Here is a 21,959-nt window from a genome sequence, read left to right as displayed (position 1 = left end):
TTGCAGCTCTAGAGGAAACTATGGATAAGAATGCTGTAATCAGTGGTATTAAAAAGGTGCCAGGTCACAGGTCTCCATTCACATGCGCAACAGTTTGGATGTGAGTGGAGAAGATGCCAAAGATACCTTATTAATACCAAAACTCTGACTGCCTAGAGAATTCAGGCATGGGTATTTTTTCTAATTGAAAACCAAAGAATCCGCAACATCAACTATACAAATGCTTTAAGTGATAGCAGGCCCATCAACATGAGTTTCACTTTCTTTGTGATCATTTTAATAGGTGATTGTGAAATAAGTAATTCTTTAGATATAATAAAGGATGGCATGGTTAAAAAAACGAACAAACAAACAAAAAACAACCAACCAAACAAGCAATAAAACCCAAACCAACAAACCAAGAAAACCCCACAGACTGCAATAAACAAGGGCATTTTAAGCTTTGCAAAACCCAAATCCAGTCAGAGGCTTTTAGGTGACACATCAGCATATCATATGAGGAGACTATAAAAAAGACAAAGGAGATAAGAAAAGTGGTCCTGTTTGAGAATGCACAAGGAATATTTTATTTAAGGTAAAAAAGCAACCTACTGATAGAGAACAAGAGGATGGAAAGGGACATGAGATTATCTAGTGCAAAGCGGAATCAGATAAACTGGTGCATGTTTGTTTGCCTGGGGAGGCTGTGGATTGTTTTTTGTCAAAGGTTTCTGAGAAAGAACCAGCCAGTTTCAGTGCTTGACTATCATTGCCATTACCCTCGTTTTCCACCATTCACTGGATAATGCAATTTTGTTTATAAAAAGAGGCAATATGCTTTGAGCTAACTTCTAGTTTTAAAAGGTCAGATAACCGAGACTAATTCTTGCATTCTTGTGCTTTCTACTTCAAAACATAAAAAATTCCAATTCTAAAAAAATTGCTTAAACCTGATGGGTTATCTGGTAGTGTGTACAGCTTGCTCTTATCTGCTTATGGCTTTTGGGGCTAAAACACAGTAACCATATAGCCCTGCAACACAGTATTGCCATTTGTGGTAATTTGCTGTCAGCTTTGTGCCAAATTTGCAAAGCCTCAGGACTCGACTTGTCAGGCTTGCTTTGTTTGAACTTCTCTCAGTCCTTCTGTACCTTACTTTGTAAGCTGTGACAGCAGTTTCCATGATTGACCAGGTTTATGGCTAACGTGTTTTACTTCAGTTTATCTGTGTGTGGTACAGCCATCATTCTGTATAAATAGCAGTAACAGTTATTCTACATAGAATGAGAGATTTACAACTAGCACAAGGATACAGTGTGGAGACGTTCAGGCCTGGTGCAATAGCAGAGGCCTTGAGAAGTGGGGACACAAGATGTGCAGAGGAGTACAGACACGTAAAGGTAACAGGCAAGGCACAGGCTTGGCACTGGAGACCTAACGGCCTTAAGCAATTCACTGGTGATCAGACAAAGAAATGCTGACCTGCAGCTGAATAAAAAATAGTTTTAGGGGTAACAAGGAGAACAAAACCATAGTAACTAATATATGTAATAGTCACCACATACCGTAAAATCAGATGTAGCGTGGCACTGCAGACCAATAGCAAACATGTAAACATGACCCCAAGTGGATCCTAGAGCAAGGGAGGAGAAACCATCAATATGGAGATTGTATTCTCCCACAACAGGACTACAAATTCTGATAACTCTCCATGTCACACACACACGTGCCAGAATGAAACCACCAACATTATGACCCACAGGAGCAGTGGGTGAGTGAAATACAAGGAAAAGGGGTAGAAGCCAAGAAGTGTTTGTGTTACCATTCTACAGAAATACTCTAACTTCATTATTAATCTTTCTGTAAGATACATCTGGATCAATAATCATTAGACTCTGAAGATTTCAATTATACCAGCAATACATTCTTGGCTTTAATTATACACAATAATTATACACTTCCTCTGTCCATAAACAAGCTTTTGAATGTAGCAGCATGCCACTAACTAGTGGCTGACTTACCTTCTTAATTTTATTGGCAGCTGATAAATTAGAATAAACTCAAGGATTGCCTGAGCTAACATGCAGACCAGTAGCAAAATGGATAGACATGGATTAAGTGCATATCCTGGTTGCAGCTAAAATTCAGTCCTTTGAAAACCTATTACTGAGCACATTTCTAACCTATGCTGGCACTAAAAAAAAAAAATAAAATCTGGTTTAAAGCAGCTTTTCAGTTTTTAACAAAATAATTCTTCCTACTTGGGAGGCTGGTGCTGTGACCTTCCACAATTTATAAATCTCTGCACAAAAATCTCTGTTGCACGAAAAGAAGTGCAGTTGGATAAATACATTACTCTGAATCATGAAATGTATACTTTGGGAGACACAGGTCTTTTTAAACTGAGAGAGCTTTCTAAATAGCTGTTGCAAATTCCAGAATAAGTGCTCTTGACTAACTCCACGTATATAGATTTTTGGTTTGGAATATATGCACCTTGTTCTACTTTAGCTTTATCAACTTTATCATAAACAGGAATAACAGACTACTGATGAAATAAGACTGCCCCACACATGTGGCAAAGTGAGGATATTAACTACAGTTACAGATATCTTTATCCATTTGAATTGACCTCCAAGGTCAGATAAAAGTAAGATAAAGAAAGCAACAGTAAAATTTATTTGCTATGAAACTGTTATCAGTCTTCAAAGTCTGTGACAGTAGCACTGCCAAGCATGTATTTGAATTAAAGCTCAGTCACAGGCCTGGTTAAAGTCCATGGGTGAATTATCTTCATTTCACTAAGCAAACCAGAAGAATTTACTAAATGTTCCTCTGATCACAGATGAAATAGGAAGCCATCACCCAAGGGAATGAAGTGCTTCATACAGCCAGACAGGCACTACTAGGGCTGAGCCAACTCCAGAGCACTGCCAGGCTCCCAAGCTCCCTCTAACTAATGCCTCCTATTGCAGCTTTCAGAGGTAGCCAGGGCTTTGGTTTGAGCCAGCAGGGCATTATGTTCTCTCTTTTCTAAGTGGCTTTGCATTTCCTCTTATTTGTATTCACTCCAGTGCTCATCCTAAGAGTAAAAAAGAAAAGATGGGATTAGACAGCTGTGGGATAGGGGAGACAGAGAAAGACTGTCTCAGCAAAGTGTTAGATCAGTTTTGCCATTTGGTAGACCCTCAACATTTCTGTAGACAAAAAGACTCCTCTAGGACTGAATGCAAATATAGGAGGTAGAATTTGCTGGGCAGCAGCTCTACACGTTGGTGCACGAGACAGGAAGAGTGAAGCAACAAAGGGATAATTGCTTTAGGAGGAAGCTGAGGCAGAAAATTTAATTTAACCACAATAACTCATCAGAAAGGGAGTTTCAACAAGAAAATTGCTCATGGATGCATTTGCCGTGCTGCAGAACACAGGACTGTGTGTGTATTCTTCACACCAAAGAAATTCTGAGTCCTAACACAAACAAGCTGGAAGTACTGCAAATATTTTCTTAACTGTTAGGGCCAAAAGAGGCAATGCTTCTCTAATTTACTCACACGCCAGCCCTGAAAATTAATCTGAAAAAGACACAGAGCAAAGCAGCTTTATGCACAGAACACAGGAGAGCAGAGTTTTCAGAGTTACAGCTAAAAAAAGCATAATTCATGGAATGTTTTTTCTTTTCTGCCCCTCCAATACATTCCAGCTCCCAGAAGCTGAGTGCTTCTGTTGTCAAGTAGGCTGAATAATGACTCTGAGCACACTGCTCTGTTTTGTGCTCAGGGCAGCATTTTCTTTGGCATGCTTCAGGAAGAAGAATGTATTTAAAGTGAACAGAAATTTCTTATTTCCCAGCTCACAGCGGAATTCACTGGTCACATCAAAGATGGCATTTTACAAGAAAAACATTTTAAAATTCACACTTGGAAGAGGTTCAGCACTGGGATTTGAGACATTTCTTCATTAAAATAAAAACTCACTGCAAACTCTGAAGAGCCTCTGCTTGGAAAAAATAATCCTTTTCACAGTTATGAGTTTGGAAATGTTAAGACTTTTTAGCTCAGGCTCTTGGTTGGTAATAGCTTTTCTTTTAAACCTGCCATGCTGCAAAATTAAACATGTCATTTTGGCCAGTTTTCTGTCCTTGGCTTTGCCTGCTGTTTCTGTAAGTGAGTTTGTATGTAAACCACAGGAAAAAGCCCCGTCTTGCTCCATTTCTAGTCCATATGTTTGCCAGGCTAGTGGCCAGAAGAGACCATAAGCAGTTTGTTTTTCAAACCCTGAAACTTGGATAGGCATTGAGTGCATGGTCACACAGTTATTTTTAGTTCAGAATAATACTTAGAGCTCTCAGGAGTTTCAGTTGGCTTTAAAATACTGTATTTCCTTCATTTTGCAACATGTGGGGGAAATTTACAGTAATGGTCCAGCTAATTTGTATTTTTTTCAGCCTTGCACCTTTAAACTTCAGAGCTTCAGTAGCCTGATTATTCTTGGTTTATCCCTTGTTGCCCTTTCCTTGGATTATCATGGTTTCTTTACCAGCCTTCCTGGAAGCATGTCTATTTCTTAAACATTTCTTTTGTCCCTATCTAAAGAAAGCTTTTAATCTCTCCTCCTCATGTTTTTGCTGAATTGGTGATTATAAATGACATGTAGGTGTCTCTGAGACTCAGTGCAGGTGCACAGCTCACACTCAGTTCAACATACCCTAGTACTTCCTACTGCAGTCTGTTTTGTCTGTCCCCATTGTTATTTTCCAACTGGACTATTGAGGCAGCTCTTCCTGCTTTAATGGCCAGGCAAGCCATGAGAGAGGAGGAGGTCAGAGTTTCTGAGACCAAATTTCACACATGACCTCTGGTCTTATGGCAGTGAGTAGCACACAAGCAGGAAATCACATGATGCTCAAATCTTTGATTTCAAAATAGTTTTCAGCATTGAACTGCAGCCATGAGATGTTTCTAACTATCCAGCCACTCTTCCCCACCCTCAGCTATCACAGTGCTAATGCAGCAAAAGCAAACTACCTATAAGAAACTGATGAGAATAACAACGATCTTTCATCCCAGGCATTTGTAAGAAACAACTGAATGGCCTCGAAGGAACTCTCTCTAAAACAAAATCATCTGCCAATTAGCTCAGGAGTCTACCTGGGTGGAGGACTCATGTGGGTGTTGCTTCAGGAGGTATTCAAGTATATTTGATAGGGAAAAAAGGCAGGGCAGGAAATTCTAGACAGAGCTAGAACAAGTATGCAGTAGAAGGGTTGTCTCTAGCACTATATTAATGTTCTTAAAAGCAACTGCTGAAGGAAGACTGTTGAGAAATGCACAATGCTACAGATTTCAGAACTGTCGTCATTACAAGACTAAAAATATATCCAAAGCACTATGGTTTGGAGGCTGTACTTGTCAATAGCTTAACACAACAGAAGCTTCAACTCTCTTAGATGACCTGCTTCCAGAGAAAGGAGCAAAATCTTCTCACTCATTCTTCTTGGGAAGGCAGAAAGTTTGAATGGGGCACAGGGAAGGGACATTACTGGCTTAGGGACAGAATCTGTACAGAAAAACTGACAAAATAGCAACACTAAGGTGTACAATGCAGTCCCCTTTCCATGCTCCCTTTACATGAGCAACTGCCCTTAAGAATCTTTCCTGTCTTGCGGGGCATATGTGCATGCCAACAAGATCATCTCTGTCAGCAGGAGAGAGAAAAATTCACTCAAGCTATCAAATCATCTCCCATCCTTCTCCAAACACCACACCACCTCTCTAGGATGAGGTGCTATTTTTAGTCTTCTAGTTTTAACATATGCTAAGACCGCTTCCAAACACTTCCCTTCTTCTCATTTCCAAGCTTTGCTTTTGGGTGTGGAGGTCTAAAATGTTAACTATTAGCAGTCTGGATTCCCATCACCTAGCACATGTCAGTAAATCCAATACCTAAGAAAGCATTTGCACTAATTAGGCACGCACAAGAGAAGACACACATAAGAAGCTTTGATGGGTTGCAGCTGCCTAGGATTGGCAAATATATACACGTATATGTATATATATACATACTCTCCTGCTTCTTGTATGGCTGTCCTGGTTTCAACTGAGATAGAGTTATTTTTCTTCCTAATGGCTGTACAGTGCTGTGTTTTTGCTTTAGTCTGAGAACAGTGTTGATTATACACCAATGTTTTAGTTGTTGCTGAGTAGTTGCTTACCCTGGTCAAGGACTTTTCAAGGACTCTCATGCTCTGCCAGTGAGGAGGTGCACAGGAAGCTGGGAAGGAGTACAGACAGGGCAGCTGACCTGAACTAGACAAAGGGGTGTTCCATACCATAGAGCATCATGCTCAGCATAGAAACCGGGGCAGTTGTCCAGGAGGGACCGGTCACTGCTAAGGATTGGCCTGTGTATCTGGCAGTGGGTGGTGAGCAGTTGTATTTTGCATCACTTCTGTTTTCTGAGCTTTCATTTCTCTGTTTTTGTTGTTCCCTGTTATAATTATTGTTATTGTTGATATTATTTTTATTATAATTCTATTTTACTTTATTTCAATTACTAAACTGTTCTTATCTCAATCCACAGGTTTTACCTTCTTCCAGTTCTCCATCTTGCCCTGGAGGGAGAATGAGTGAGCAGCTGCGTGGGACTTAGTTCCTGTCTGGGTTTAAACCATGACAATGGGGTGCACATATTATATCATCATAGCAAAGGCCTTCAGAATGACAAACCTGTGAATTCTTAGTAAAATAATATTTTACCTCTTCTTCCCCATTCTATACCTGGAAAAATCACTGTTGTATATTTTACCCGTTTGGACTTGGAAGACTTTACTTTTTCGATGAGCTTGGTACTTGTTACAAGCTTGTCCGTGTCTCAGTTCCTGCAAGAAAAATGAAAGGCAGAAAAACTTTAAGCGATGTACGGTGTTGGTAGGATTAATGCCTTAATTCTCATGTTTTCTTTTTCAAAAGTCTAGCCTATCCACAAATGAGACATAACTGTTTCTAGGGCAAAATACAGCAGCAGCCACTAGTGCCAGCAGCACCACATTGCAGTCGTGGGAAAAGGAAAAAAACCCATCCTTTCCTACTGAAATGGCAGCAGAAATTTTGGGGTCACAGAAGGCAATTATAGGCTTGCAAAATAGCTGTGACTCCAGGGTAATGTCCTTGTCTAGCAAAAAGTAACTGAGGGAACTGTTCCATAAACTGCCCAGCCAAGTCAACTGTCTCCAACAGAAGCAAGTCTGGAAGATTTCTACCCTAAAGATTTATTGACTTGATAAATTGCTTTAACAAAATTAATAAAGCACAACATACTTGTGTGTTTCAACGTGCAGTTTCAACTCAGTGAAATACGTTTCCCCCTTGCTGATCCACAGTGACAAAGCAGCACGGGTAAGGGGGATTTTTCTTTCTAACATTAATGGCAAGACACTGGCTATGGTGAGAGAAATTGATAGGCTGTCAGCATGGCAGTATCACTTCGATGGTGTTTAAATACCATACCAATACAAGCCAGCAGGGACAGGAATTCCAAAGAATAAAAGTGATCTGGAGCCTGGCAGGATTGCTCTAATAGCATATATTAAAAGAAAAAAAATACACCAAACTCAATTTAGCTCAGTCAAGAGAAACAGAAGTTGTTGCTTTCACTTGTTGACAGACATGTTACAGCACAAACTTTCATTACAAAAATGTGTAGAAATCAGCAAGATGCAAGCTGAGTAAATTGTGTGTTATGCTGAGAGCAGTCCTCTGCAATATGAGTAAATATGAAATAAAATGCTTGATATACCTGATTTCAGATTTAAGGAGAATAACTTGCTCTCCTGCTAGCTTGTCTTCTGGGCATTAAGTTTTTGTGGAACGGGCAGACCTTATGACTGATCAATTTCTTTTCCCCTCTTCAACGTGTGATACAAGAAAAATCACAAAGTGCGCAATGATACAGACATTGCTCTTCAGTTTGAGAGAAATATGATTCAATTTACTCCCAAAGTATTTGCAGGGAAATCACAGAATCATAAAATCATAGAATAGTTAGAGTTGGAAAGGACCTTAAGATCATCTAGTTCCAACCCCCCTGCCATGGGCAGGGACACCTCACACTAAACCATGCCACTCAAGGCTCTGTCCAACCTGGCCTTTAACACTGCCAGGGATGGAGCATTTACCACTTATTTGGGCAGCCTGTTCCAGTGCCTCACCACCCTTACATTAAAGAACTTCCTTCTTATATCCAATCTAAACTTCCCCTGTTTAAGTTTTAACCCGTTACCCCTTGTCCTATCACTACAGTCCCTAATGAAGAGTCCCTTCCCAGCATCCTTATAGGTCCCCTTCAGATACTGGAAGTATGCTATGACTGACTCTTATCAGTGCTGACTTTGAATGTTCTCACTGTTTTCTCCATCAGGTTCACCACTGCCAACCTCCAATTCAATGCAGCCTCTGTGTACATTTACCATTACCATTCCTTCCAACATTTATACTTTTTTCCATGCTACTTTGCCCAAGTATCTTTTTTTCTTTTATCTTTCTTTGCTGTCTGTGCTAAGAACTTTCCCCTTCTTTGCGTGACAAATAACCATCTTTTCCTTTCTCCTAAACTATTAATGAAAAACATAGAGGAAAAACAATTTCTGTTAGACGTTTCAAAGTAATTTGCTACTTTTCATCCAAGTACAGTAGTAATGCTCTTGCCTACATCCATCATCCAAGGTCATTCATGTCCCAGGATTTCAAACAGGAATTAAAGCAGACTCATAATTAAACAGCAAATGCTTAAGTGCCAGGCACCTGCAGTTCCCATCTACTGCAAAATAAATGCTTATTCTGGAGCATTTTGGAAAGTGTCAGTATTTGTCTCAGTGACTGAATACAAAATTAAGACATTTGTTTTGGAAACCACAATCCCCATTTTTTACTGGCTTGATTATCATTACTTGCAGCCTGTTGGACACCGTTCACCCTTCTCAATTTCGATTACAAGCTTTCCTGTGTTCTACACAAGGCTCAACATACTGACATGATCTCTGACAACAAGTTATCACTACTAGTTGTTTAATCTTGGAACTGAAGCAGCACATTACTTCAGCAGTAAATGAATGAGTGAATTGTGAGAACAGCCTGTCTACTGACCCGTGAAAACAATTTAGCTTTCTTTCAGACTGGCAAGATTTAAATCTTCAGAGACTCAGATTTTCATCTGCTTTTACTTCCAAAACGAATTGGATTACATAGATGTGTGAGCTGGGAACCAGTTTCTAAGTATGATACACCTTCTTTCCTGGTAACATTAAAAATACTAGATTCTTCCCAATATTTAAGCACTTGGTGCATAAGTCAAAGTATCATTCTCCCTGTGACGCATTCTTTGCTGCTTCTTTTCTAAATGAAATATGTGGTGTGTCTTGTCTGGAGAGTACAACATAGATAGTGAGTGCTGCCTGTGGAACGATGACCTGCAATGAGCGAGCATCCCTAAACAGCAAGGGAAGTGTAAAAGGTGCTCATGTAAGACCAAACTTAGAAAATATGAAGACTGCTGAAGATTTTATCTCTGAATGGTTAAGGAACATCTCCTTTTCATGTCATCTGACAAACTGATCAAAAGAACCATACGCAAACCAACAAACTTGTCAGTACCAAGAACATGGAGAGGTCAGCAATGGATACTTCTAATGAAAGCCTTAGGTTCTGTGACACATCCACTAGCTGGCCACACATGCTAGTGAACATAGTTTTACCCTACATTCTTGTACAGAGTGCTTACCAGTTTTCTTTGGACTGCTTGTCATCTCAAAGGAATCTCGGGAAAGGAGGCAGAATGAAAAACACAGCTTCCAATTTTAGAATCCAAGACTTTGAACCAAGTTTATGCGGAAAGAGCACCTTCCATAAGGCTCATTTTACTTGGGCTTTCAATGAAACCCCAGCTTTTTATTTTCAGGGCTTTCTTTCCCTTGTGAATCAATGAAGATACTGCTTTACTGCTGCTGAACACACTGACGCTATCCAGCTATTTATATATGACAACTGTTCTGCTATCAAGACCACCTTCCACCTGGCCCTAGTATGTCTCACATTTGCCTTCCTAGCTACCCCAGGGAAATACACAGAATTAAGTCAGGAACCCAGACCAAAAAAGAATCCAAAAAACCAAAACTGCTGTAAATACTAAGTACTACACCTGGCCTTTGCAGGTCTCATAGGAAGGGGTTATAAATATCCTGGTGTCCCTGAGTAACTTTTACCGCAGGCTAGTTCAGGATATGGTGAGCAGTCACCTGCATTCCACGAAAGCCTGACAAGCTAACTCATCTTGCTTGCAGCAGACAACCAAGATTGGAGAGGACTTTCTGGGCCATACAGCCCATTCTCATGTGGCTGCAGACACCACATCATCTAAAGCCCATGTTACTTCCAGTTTTGGCCTTTGATTTACTTCCAGTTTTGGCCTTTGATAAAAGCCACCCGTAGGCATACCTTTTGAGCACAAAGAATCAGTACAGAGTAAGAGAACTATAGCTCAAGGCATCTGGGGGAGAAAAATCACTACCTGGTTTGAATACGAAACTCCTATTTGGGTGAGCAAGGAGTAGGGAGAACTGCTTACATCATTGTTCTTACAACTCTCCTCATCCTTTGGGGCCAGCAGATTGTTCATCTTGAATATTTCTGGTTCCAACTGACCATAGTCCCAGTTAGGGTAGCTTCTTTGTGTTGGTAGCATGCCTCAGTGGAGAGAAAGAAGGGACAGGGAAAGAAAAGGAAAAGAATACTTGGCACTTTCCTCCCATCTTTATTGTGTGCTATACACACTGAGCTTCACAGTATCCCATGGTGTGGTTCACTTGTTTGTATGAACAAAGCACAGCTTATGTTTATCTAAAGCATGAGATACAATAACCTTAGAAGGGGATTTAGAATGCAGACCCTGCTTGCTCTCCCTTATAAACAATATGGCAGCTTGGGCCAAAGGCCTAACATCTTGTCTCCAACAGCTGCCAGCTGTGGAAGGTTACAATAGAGTATAAGAAACTGACCCATACTGAGAGATTCTGTCCCTGGTATTCCCTTTCCCTCCATCTGCTAATCAGGAATCTACAGACTGGGGGTTTAATGTTTCATCATTTCCTGAAAAGGACATCTTAAGCGATCCACAGAAACAGATGAATGTGAAAGTAAGAAACAAAGAGAAGACAGGCATGGAAGCAAGCAACAAGTAGCCAGGTATCATAGAATACCAGATTGGAACAGACCTCAAGGATCAGCTGTTCCAACCTTTCTAGGCAAGCATGACCAGGACTAGATGGCCCAGCACCCTCTCCAGCTGAACCTTAGAAGTGTTCAGTGTTGCAGAATCCACCACTTCCCTGGAGAGATTATTCCAATGGCTGATTATTCTTATCGCAAAAAAATTTCCTCTTGCATCCAGCTGGAATCTCCCCAGGAGTAACCTCTATCCATTACCCCACATCTTTTCTTTGTGACTCCTTGTAAAAAGGGAGTCTCCATCTTCTTTGTAGCCACCCTTTTAATACCAGAACATGGCAATAAGGTCTCCCCCAGGCCTTCTTTTCCCAAGGGTGAACAACCCCAGCTCTCTCAGCCTTTTCTCATACTGCTTCCTAGTCCTTTGATTATCTTTGTGGCCCTTCTCTGGACCCTCTTCAGCCTGAGCACATCTTTTTTGCTTAGCGGAGACCAAAACTGAACACAATATTACAGGTGTGGCCTCACAAGCAAGGAGCAGAGTGGGATAATGGTGATGCCCTTGTTGACGTAACCCAGCATCCTGCTGTCTTTCTTTTCTGTAGCTGCACACTGTCCACTCCTATTGAGCTTGCTGTTCACCAGGACCCCCAGGTCCCTTTCCACAGAGCTATTCACCAGCAAAGTAGATCCCAGACAATAGGAACCTTAGGATGCAGTAGAGCTTAACACAAACTTTTACTGTTGCGTGGGCTACACATATCCTCTGAACCCTTGGTCTCTTGGCCACCAAGGACAGCTTCATGGCAAACTCTGTCAGGAAGTGATGGATGCTATCCAGAGCCTGTGAGCAGCTGAATTACCTGCATATTTGTTTAAACTCTAAGGTGAACAGTGATTGGAAAACCTCTTCAGAGGCCTGGGAACTTTGGATACACCACCATGGATTCATACACACCTTTTCTGCTTCTTAGAGCAGAGGATACATGTTTTGCATATTAGTACACATAAGAAAGGCCCAAGTAAACAAATGTAAACATGTAGAATGTATATATGTGAATTTAAGGAAGAAGGGCAGAAATTGAGTTTGAAAGACAAAGGATAACTCAATTTGCAGCTGACAGTTTGCATGAGCCACATTTCCTGACAGGCAAAATATTACTCTCACCTATCATCCTTTCTGAAATTACATTGCAAAGCTGTGTCTTGGACTCATCAGTACTGAAATGTGATCTTGGGAAACCAGAAGTGTAAACAGGAGGCTTGACTCAGTAGTGAAAAAAATGGGGTTTAAGGAGAGAAAAATGACACCTTCATACTTTTTAGTTGAGAGATCATAGACACACTGTTCTTTTGAACGTATTTCAGACAAAGCAATGACTGCAGCTTTGAAGAGACAGTAACTGAGGAAATAAGTGGACAACTTGGCAATAAAAAGAATGGAAACATTTCTCTTTCCCCCTTTCTTTAAAGCAGGTGATGGTAGCAAACCAGAGCAATCAGGCTGTCAGTACAGATATTTATAATTTTAAGGAGACAATAAAAACCTGCAGTGAAAAGTGAAAGGAAATTAAAAATTGGGGAATATGGAAATAGCTAGGAGAGAGAATGCAGAGACGAATCAGATGAGGGCATATTCGGTGGGTGAAAGATAGAGGGCAGTCGTGAGTGACTAGAAATTCAAACCGCGCTTTATCCTGTTTTATTATTTTCATTACATTATTAAAAGCTTTACTATCCAGAAGACAAAGGCATGAACTTCCCTGGCTATAACTTGGTGATACAATGCAGGAATACTACCTGTGACACCCCCTTATCCTAAAAAGTTACAGTACAACCGATGGTTTGGATATTAGGATTCCTGCAAGAACTGATGCCTGCACAACGCTCCAAAAAAATAAATCTCTATAGGATAGGTATTAGTTTCAGATTACTTCTATGGGAATGGGTTTCTTCATCTCATTTCTCCGTCCTTGTGTTCTCTTCGCCTAGCTACAAACACTTTAATGAGGGCCTCCTGGTGGTGGAATCCGCGACAGTTAAGAAGGAGGAGAGCATAACTTTGCAGAGGTGAAGCTGCTGTTCTTTCATCTCTTGAGTTGGCTGTAATGAAAAAAAGAAACACAGTGAGAAAAAAAAGTGTCTGCTTTGTCAATAAAATATAGCCGAGGTATTTACTATCTAGTATACTAAAAGAAGGAACATCATTAATTTTGTGCCGCTAGAGGAGGTGAAATTAACTGCAGAGCATTAAGGCAACAGGAATTTTCTCACTCCTCAAGAAATTAACTGGGCGTGGAATTAATTTCAATATACCAAAAAAACCCTGATTTTACAGGTTTTTAACTCAGGCTTCTTTAGCCCACCAGTCAATGTAGCAACTTTCAAACGGCAATAATTACAATAAACATTCTCTTTGACGTCAGAGTAAGCCTAGAGTACGTCTATTGAATTCAACAGTCAGTGCGGTTTCCCTATAATTATTGATATAACAGGAAAAAATAACAATCCTGCACTGTGTCTGAAAAAAAAAAAACCAAGGCAAGAGAAACACTACTGAGTTAAAAGCAGCTCTGACACAATCTAAGCTATAGATTCTGTATTGCTTGCGATCCAAAAAAGCTGAAGAAGCAGCTCCAAATTAGGCTACCAAAACCAGCCTGGGTCTATTCCAAAATTTCCACACTGTCATGTGCTACAGCCCTATCTTCATCCTGTCATGCTCTCAGCCTTCCACCAGCGCTCCCAAAGACTTTGTTATAAAAAGCTACGTGGCCTCCTTACACGATGACTGCAATAGCAAGGTTCTTCACTGTTTAATAAGCTTTTGCAGATCTTGAGTGATGTTTCTAGTTTATTGCACTGGGAGAGAGAGAGTGTGCTAGGTGTTCACCTCCCCACCAAGTGACAGGCACAGCGAAAACCAGGCCAATCGCTTAAAATCATATGTCAAACTACCTGCTGGTAGGGGAACAATGCAATGTATTGAGAGGCAAAGATAGAAATGATGATGCTCTTTTCTCAGTATCTACCTAAGTGGAGAAATAATGATGAGAAGCTGCTGTTAGAATAGCCTGGGAGGTTGGGTGTAGCAAGGAAATTCCACAGCTTTTTTTGAGGAAATGGAATCTGGCAAGAAATGAAATTTAGTAAAACTATGCAAAAGAAGCAAAATTCCTGAAGCAAATCACACCAGAAACCAGGCACCGAAATGTCTTCCTCTTGCTCTCACAACTTCGGGGGAAGCTTTCTGAACTCTCATTCACAAGCCCTACCAACTCTGAAACTATTCACACGCATCCATGCACAAGCAGCCAGGCAGACAGAAGTGAGCAGTCACCTCACATGCCAGGGTGGTGGGGACAGGCTGCCTGGCTTTTTCTGAGCCTCTACCTTGGAGAAAGGCTGTCAGAGAATCACTGTGAGAGCCTGGGAAAAGCAGTTAGTTAGTTTTACAATAATTATAATGTGTTACCACAATACTCATCCCACTTGGAGCACACAACTATGCCGAAACAGACAGGTTTATTCTAGAAAGGTGAACATTATTACGCCTGTGTTACTGGTGGAGCACCACCTGACCAGCACTTCTTGATATCTAGCTTCCCCCCGTCAACAACAAACTCCAAGTTCATAAAAGAATGGGATGTGGCTTTGTCTTTGAGCAGCTCAGGGAGATGCTTTTCTCACCTGGAGCTCTGCAGGTCTGAGTACTTGTTTGGAAACTCAGAATTTTCCAGTGCATTCAGCAATAAAAATGCGAGTGTTAACAGTTCAGTCCCTCACTATCCTGATTGGGCAGTATGGTCTTTGACTTAGCTACAGGCTTTTTCAGCTCAAAATTGTAATTCTGCATTCTCCCAGCTTTTCTTCCAAGGTTCTTGCCTTCACTTCACTTCCAGCTCTTTGCTTTTGCATAAAATCACAGAATCACCAAATGGTTTGGGTTGGAGAGGATCCTAAAGCTCAACCAGTTCCAACCCCCTGCCACAGGTAGGGACACCTTCCACTAGAGCAGGTTGCTCCAAGCCCCGTCCAACCTGGCCTTGAACACTGCCAGGGATGGGGCAGCCACAGCTCCTCTGGGCAACCTGTGCCAGTGCCTCACCACCCTCACAGGGAAGAATCTCTTCCTTGTATCTATTCTAAATCTCCCCTCTTTCAGTTTAAAGCCATTCCCCCTTGTCCTGTCACTACAGGCACTTGTAAAATGTCCCTCTCCAAATTTCCCGTAGGCCCCTTTAGGTGCTGGAAGGGTGCTATGAGGTCTCCCTGGAGCCTTCTCTTCTCCAGGCTGAACAGTCCCAACTCTCTCTGCCTGTCTCCACAGGAGAGGTGCTCCACCCCTCTGAGCACCTTCTTGGCCTTCTCTGGACTCACACAAGTGAGTCTATGTCCCTCTTGTGTTGGTGGCCCCAGAGCTGGACGCAGTTCTGCAGGTGGAGTCTGATGGGAGTAGAGGGGAAGTTCACCTCCCTCAGTCTGCTGGCCAAGCTCCTTTTGATGCAGCCCAGCATATGGCTGGCTTTCTGGGCTGCAAACACACACTGCCAGGTCATCGTTTAACTGAACTATGAGAAGATACTGCAGCACCAGATTGTTCTCTTGTCAATAGTCACCAGGTTGGCACTCTGGTATCTTTCCAGTTCTCATTCCAAGTGAGCAGTTCTCTGGCTCACTTCAGGAAGGGTGCCAGTTAAGCACCCTACCGCGAATGAAAAAATGTTAAGTAACTTTTCTGTGGAGTATCAGTATATGTAGAAGGGAAATTAAAAAGGTGGCAACTCCCCTTTTTTTCCTCCTTCCTTTCCTGGCACTTCTTGCTCTCCCCCCCATCCTTTCCCCCACTCCTTTATTGTCCCCTTTTAACTAAAGTCAACACATTAATATGTCATTAAAATTAAGCTTCTTAACAGAAGCTTTTCTAACAATGAAGCAAGTCATTTGAGTCCGCTGAATTCTAACAGGGAATGACTTTAAAATTTAGAAAAGAAGTGGGATTTTGCCTCTGCAACATAAAAAATATCGGTCATACAGAATCATAGGATCAACCAGGCTGGAAGAGACCTTTAAGATCATCAAGTCCAACCGTTACCCCAGCGCTGCCACGTCCGCCGCTAACCCACGGCACTGAAGGCCCCATCTCCACAGCAGCAACCCGGCGGTTCCGAGGCGGGTCTCAGGGCCCGGAGTGAGGAACCCCCCACGGCCGCCATTTTCCTCCTCCTGCGGGCCCCGCACCGTGGGGAGGAGCGGCGGAGCACCCCGCCGTCGCCATGGCAACGTAACGGCCGCAAACCGTTCCTGAGGCACGCGGCAGCAACGGCGGCTGAGCGCGGCGGCGCGGACGCGGGGCGCCGGGAGCACGCGGCGGAGAGGTGCTTTCCCCCCCCCCCCCCCCCCCCTCCCCCCCCCCCCCCCCTCGGGCGAAGGTTGATGGAACAGCCCAGCCCGGCCCGGTCGCCCCTGCACCGCGAGGCTGACCCTACCACTGCGGGGCGAGGGGGGGGGGGGGGGGTGTGATCGGGTGTTCCTCATCTGCGCTCCCTCATCCCGCTGTTCTCAACAGTGAGATGCCGGGAGGGGAAACAGAGCGGGACCATCCTCAACGCTCTGCGGTTCCCACCCCCCCCCGCCTCCATTTAACCCCTTCGGAGGGCTGGCGCACAGCGTGAGGACCACGGGTGCGGGGTCTGATTGTAGGTGAGCACCAGGCAACGTTGTTGGAGGTGCTGGGAAAGGGGCCACCAGCGGGAACCGCAACACCGCCGTCTCATCACATCGACGCTCGCAGCCTCCGTCTTCAGGGCGCTGTTGACGTCCACCCCGCTCGGGGAGCCGTGCTGGGATGCCTCTCTTCGGGAACACCTTCAGCCCAAAGAAGACCCCCCCAAGGAAATTTGCCTCTCTCTCCAACCTGAATCTGGTGAGTGCCCCCCAGCCACCATAACCTCCTGGCTGTGCCTCTTTCCTGGCACCACTTATGGTCACTGGTGATAGTATGTGAAGGTAGAAATGGCACAGTGTCCCTGTCATGGCAGGGGGTTGGGATTGGATGAGTTTTAAGATCCCTTCAAACCCAAACCATTCTGTGGTTCTATGACTAGAGCAGGCAAAGATGATCATCATCCGAGTGCAGAACTGTTTCACCTAAAACTTCTCACCAATGGTCTCTAAGCGCAGGGAGGTGTGTGTGTGTGTTTGAGTGGGAGAACGTGCAGATGTGCAGGGAGAGGACTGCCTTGGTCCTGTGCTGCGGCAGAACACGAGCAAAGTAGGATTTCATGCTTCAGCACCATCAGGTTCTGTTGGAATGCCGGCCGCTGAGAAATTCTGGGGCAGAGCAGGGGGTGGCTTTGGAGTTCCATAAAATGCTGAGTGTGATCTTCTCCTTGCAGCTGGACAGATCGACCCGTGAGATCGAGCTGGGGCTGGAGTACAGCATGCCCACCATGAACCTCGCCGGCCAGAGCCTCAAGTTTGAGAATGGCCAGTGGGTGGCAGGTAGAATGCTGCTCTGCTGGTTCTGATCTGGAGTAGCCATGGCTGGCTGACACCCCGCGTTTTGATGCTCAGAGAGCTGGAGCTCATCTCCTGTGAGGACAGGCTGAGAGAGCTGGGTTTGTTCAGCCTGGAGAAGAGCAGGCTACAGGGAAACCTTATAACAGCCTTCCAATACCTAAAAGGGGCCTACAAGAAATCTGGAGAGGGGCTTTTTACAAGGGCCTGGAGTGACAGGACTAGGGGGAATGGATTTGAACTGAAAGAGGGTAAATTTAGATTAGATATAAGGAAGAAATTCTTTACTATGAGGGTGGTGAGGCCCTGGCACAGGCTGTCTAGAGGAGCTGTGGCTGCCCCATCCCTGGCAGTGTTCAAGGCCAGGCTGGACAGGGCTTAGAGCAACCTGCTCTAGTGGAAGGTGTCCTTGCCCGTGGCAGGGAGTTGGAACTGGATGAGCTTTAAGGTCCCTTCCAACCCAAACCAGTCTGGGATTCTATGATTTTAATCTGCATTTTAACCTCCTTCTTTCCTTCCTTCCAGAATCAGGAAGCTTCACAGGGGATCGCAGAGAAATGCAGCGCTTGCGCAAGCGAAACCAGCAGCTGGAGGAAGAAAACAACCTTCTTCGGCTGAAAGTGGACATTCTACTGGATATGGTGAGGCACTGGGGTCTGTGCCCTTCTCTTCTGGCTTTTGCCTGCTACACAGGACAGCTGTGATGGTGAAGTGAGGGCAGGAGCAAAGTCTGGCCCCTGCTGTGAGCACCATGGCTGATACAAGAGGAGCCCCTACAAGTGCCATGGCTCCGTTGTCCCTTCCTGCACAGTGTTACGGCATTTTTCTTGTTACTCTTGCCCTGTGCCCTAACAGTGAAACAAAGCAATAGCCACCTTCTCTGGTGGTTAAGGTTAAAGCTTCCAGCTGCTATGACGAGTGGCGTGACATCATTTCTGTGTGCAAACCATGGGGCGAAAGAATCCGCAAGCCCTAAATAAACCAAAATTCAACCTTACCTAGCGATAATGCTCAAAATCTGGAGATGCTTTCAGTGAAATGGAATGCCTGTGCTTAGACCACTAAGCGATTTACCCTTTATGTCACTCTGAGCATATACCTCCTCATCCCATTCCTCTCTTGCACTCTTCCTGTGTTTTAAAACTGGCAAGCAGCTTCTGTGGCTGGGGTGCTGAGCTGAAGCCCAAGCTGCTCTCCAGCTTTCCCCAGCAATGGCAATGAAGTGTGAAATTTCCTTTCTCTTCCCTCTTGCCCAAATGGGAGCAAACTCAGGTGCTGCCTCAGGACCGTTACTCTTGGTAATGCCTCGGGGGAAGGTGGTGCCATGGAATGGGGAAAAGCTTCTGGTTGTAGCGCAGGGTGCAGGGCGGAGGAGTAGCTCACCCTTGTCATTGCAGCTCTCCGAGACCACAGCCGAGTCCCACCTGATGGAGAAGGAGCTGGAGGAACTAAAGAGCCACAGCCAGAGGAGGAAGTGAAGAAGAGGAGATTGCCATAGGCAGGGGAGCAAAGAGGCCAGCTCTGACCTTCAGTGCCTCCTCAGTACCTTGGTACTGTGTGTGTAGGTGCTTCATTCCATGGGACTGCAAGTAACGAGGTGCCTCTGGTGCCATGGGTGCCACATAACAGCTGAGTGGCACCCCCACAAGTCACACCGTGATGCTGTCAGCTAACACAGATTTTCTCAGCGCACTTTACCTCACTACGTTTCCTCAAGAAGAACCATCTCCGGGTACCTTAAAAAACGCAGGACACCCCCTGACCTCCCCAAAACCTGCCCCCTCTGGGAGCCTGCAGGGTGCTTGCTGTTGAGGCTCATGCATCGTTTACATAAACACATTTAAACCCAGAGTCTGCGGGTGTTTGCTATGAGCTACGAGATGGGGAGAATCGGGGAGGGGGGGAACAGGGGTGGGCTCCTCCCGTCCGCCAGGTGCCGCTGCCTCCCTCACGGCCGGGCCGCGGGAGGACCGCCCTTCCGCTTCCGCTGTCTCGCCGCCCCCTCCGTCCGTGCCTGGTGGTGATGGCTGCCGCGGCGTCCCTGTCCCCGGAGGAGCTGCTGCCCAAGGGCGGCTCGAGCAGGGCCGAAGAGCTGGAGGACGAGCTGGAGGAGGAGGACGACGACGAGGAGGTAGCGGGGCAGCGGGCGGCGCGGCGGGGCGGGCCGGGGCAGCTGTGACCCCGTCGGTCGCGCAGGGCCGGATCGGGCCTGACGCTGTTGTTGCCGCCCGCAGCTGGACGAGACGCTGGCGGAGCGGCTGTGGGGGCTCACGGAGATGTTCCCCGAGTGCGTCCGCTCGGCGGCAGGAGCCACGTTCGACCTGTCGCTGTCGGTAGCGCAGAAGATGTACAGGTGAGGGAGCGGGTCCTGCGGTGCGTGGAGTGGCGGGGCCGCGGCCGTTGTTTCTAGGCGGCATTGGGCAAAGGGGGCACCTCGGGGCAGAACCACGGGTGGCTTTTGTGTGAGGCACAGACGGGGGGAAAGGGAGGTACAAGGGGGAAGCCTGGGGCCTGTGGGAAGCAGGGAAAGAACCGGTTCTTATTCCTAATGTGCTTTCTCTTCCATAGATTCTCCAGGGCAGCTCTGTGGATTGGGACCACTTCCTTCATGATTCTGGTTCTTCCTGTTGTGTTTGAAACTGAAAAGCTGCAGATGGAGCAGCAGCAGCAGCTGCAGCAGCGACAGGTGAGGCAAGAGCACCCCAGCCCTCTCCCCTGGCCCTGCAGGTTTGGCTCAGGGCATTGCACCTCCTCCCAGGTACCTCCTGTTGAAGGAGCTTAGGGAGCGGTTTGTGGTACGGTTTGCATCCCACCGGGTGCCTTGGTTGGATGCTCCCAATGGGATGATCCTGCCGATTCCTAGTAACAAGTTGATGGCAAACTCCAGCAAACACAACCTAGCTTTCACCAGGCCAAAATAGTCAGTGAGGGCTGCACATGGGCTGAAGGCAGCGATGTCCAGATCCACCCCACTTGCATTCAGTGTGGCTGGGCTCTCATGGCAGGGGAGGAGCTGGTGCCACAGCCTCAGTGCCCGACTGGGAGGCTGTGGGAGGGAAGGCAGCACGCAGCCCCTGTCCTGTGTTCTTGCAGCCCCTCAACTGACCCTTTTCCTTCCAGATCCTCCTGGGACCCAACACGGGGCTCTCAGGGGGGATGCCGGGGGCCCTGCCACCATTGTCTGGGAAGATCTAATTTGTGGAAGCTGCGTTGGATTTGTATCATGTGGGAAGACCTTGAGATTATGATCTATTGAACTGTTGAGTTGTTGGGTCAGGGCATTTTTTTGCTTTTCCCCTTTGTTTTTATTTTTGGTTCTCCTTTGGGACACTGACCTGTTCACAAAGAGGGGGGAAGCCTGTCCCCCTCTGGACCGGCTGACAGCTCCTGGCTGCATCCTCCCCCTGTACAGAAGTCGTTTTTCCTTTTATTCAATCAATGCACCATAACCAGTCAGACTTGAACTGGGGGAATTCAGTTCCTCTTCCAGGCCCCTCGTACTCCCATAAAACCACCCCAGGGCTCAGGCTGGGCTTCAGAAGTCAAGCAAAATGAGTCCTGAATCCTTTGCTGGCTGACGTGGAGTTGAAGGACACTGGTGAGAGAAGGAGGAAGAGAAATAACTTCCACAGCAGGCAAAGCAAAAGGAAGGTGGAAAACTCTCTCCAGGAAGATGCACCTGCAGAAATACTGTCACGGCGGCTTCATATGTGTATGTATGTGAGAACTGAGGGAGTGGCAGGCTCAAGACCATCATGCTGATCCTCTGTCTCATCAGTAGAACTTTAGCAATCAGCTGCGTATTTTTTTGTATTGAGTATTAAATAAATCCAACCCGAGCAGTGTGGTTTTAATAAATGTCCTTTAGGGAGGTTCAGTTCTTCTGGAGCCATGGGAAGGGATGGACACTGCATTGGTACCCGAAGGTGACAGAGCAACAAGCTTTGCGTCGCTTAAGGGAGTTCCCATAGGGGAGCAATAGGACAAGGGAGAATGGGTTTAAACAGGGGAAGTTCAGGTTAGATATAAGGAAGTTCTTTACTGTAAGGGTCCCTGCCCATGGCAGAGGGTTGGAACTGGATGATCTTAAGGTCCTTTCCAACTCAAACCATGCTATAATTCTACTCACAGAAAGGTTTGTGTAGAAAGGGCGCAGTTTTATAACCAAAGAACAAAAAAATTTATTTTGCCTTTACATCCTTTACAGAACAATTCAATTGAACATACAGAAGTGATAGCCCCTCG

The 21,959-nt window shown here is 45.2% G+C and overlaps 2 protein-coding genes across 2 annotated transcripts in view; both read left to right on the top strand.

The window, feature by feature from the left end:
* The window catches only part of TOMM22 (translocase of outer mitochondrial membrane 22), a 93,991-nt gene extending 72,627 nt beyond the window's left edge, over positions 1–21,364 (top strand). The window contains exons 2-5 of the mRNA XM_061364646.1: positions 19,714–19,845; positions 19,949–20,067; positions 20,283–20,400; positions 20,835–21,364. Of these exons, the coding sequence (XP_061220630.1) occupies positions 19,738–19,845; positions 19,949–20,067; positions 20,283–20,400; positions 20,835–20,909 (420 nt within the window). The 5' untranslated portion in view covers positions 19,714–19,737 and the 3' untranslated portion in view covers positions 20,910–21,364. The remainder of the gene's footprint in view (positions 1–19,713; positions 19,846–19,948; positions 20,068–20,282; positions 20,401–20,834) is intronic.
* Positions 16,826–19,563, top strand: CBY1 (chibby 1, beta catenin antagonist). Its single transcript, XM_061364679.1, has 4 exons — positions 16,826–17,121; positions 17,594–17,699; positions 18,240–18,355; positions 19,112–19,563. The coding sequence occupies exons 1-4, from the start codon at positions 17,044–17,046 to the stop codon at positions 19,190–19,192; spliced, it is 381 nt and encodes a 126-aa protein (XP_061220663.1). The 5' UTR covers positions 16,826–17,043; the 3' UTR covers positions 19,193–19,563.
* Positions 21,365–21,959: the final 595 nt, after the last annotated feature.

Source organism: Neopsephotus bourkii, unplaced genomic scaffold (assembly GCF_033783945.1).
Source record: "Neopsephotus bourkii isolate Nb327-2 ecotype Australia unplaced genomic scaffold, CSIRO-AGI_Nbou_v1 NB_107, whole genome shotgun sequence".
Lineage (NCBI taxonomy): Eukaryota > Metazoa > Chordata > Aves > Psittaciformes > Psittacidae > Neopsephotus > Neopsephotus bourkii.
This window is presented reverse-complemented; position numbering and strand designations above follow the sequence as displayed.

Coding starts and splice junctions, on each gene's coding strand:
- CBY1 (XM_061364679.1), top strand. CDS start 17,044: ATGCCTCTCTTCGGGAACACCTTCAGCCCAAAGAAGACCCCCCCAAGG. Junction 17,122..17,593: donor CTCTCTCCAACCTGAATCTG/GTGAGTGCCCCC, acceptor TTCTCCTTGCAG/CTGGACAGATCGACCCGTGA. Junction 18,356..19,111: donor TGGACATTCTACTGGATATG/GTGAGGCACTGG, acceptor TTGTCATTGCAG/CTCTCCGAGACCACAGCCGA.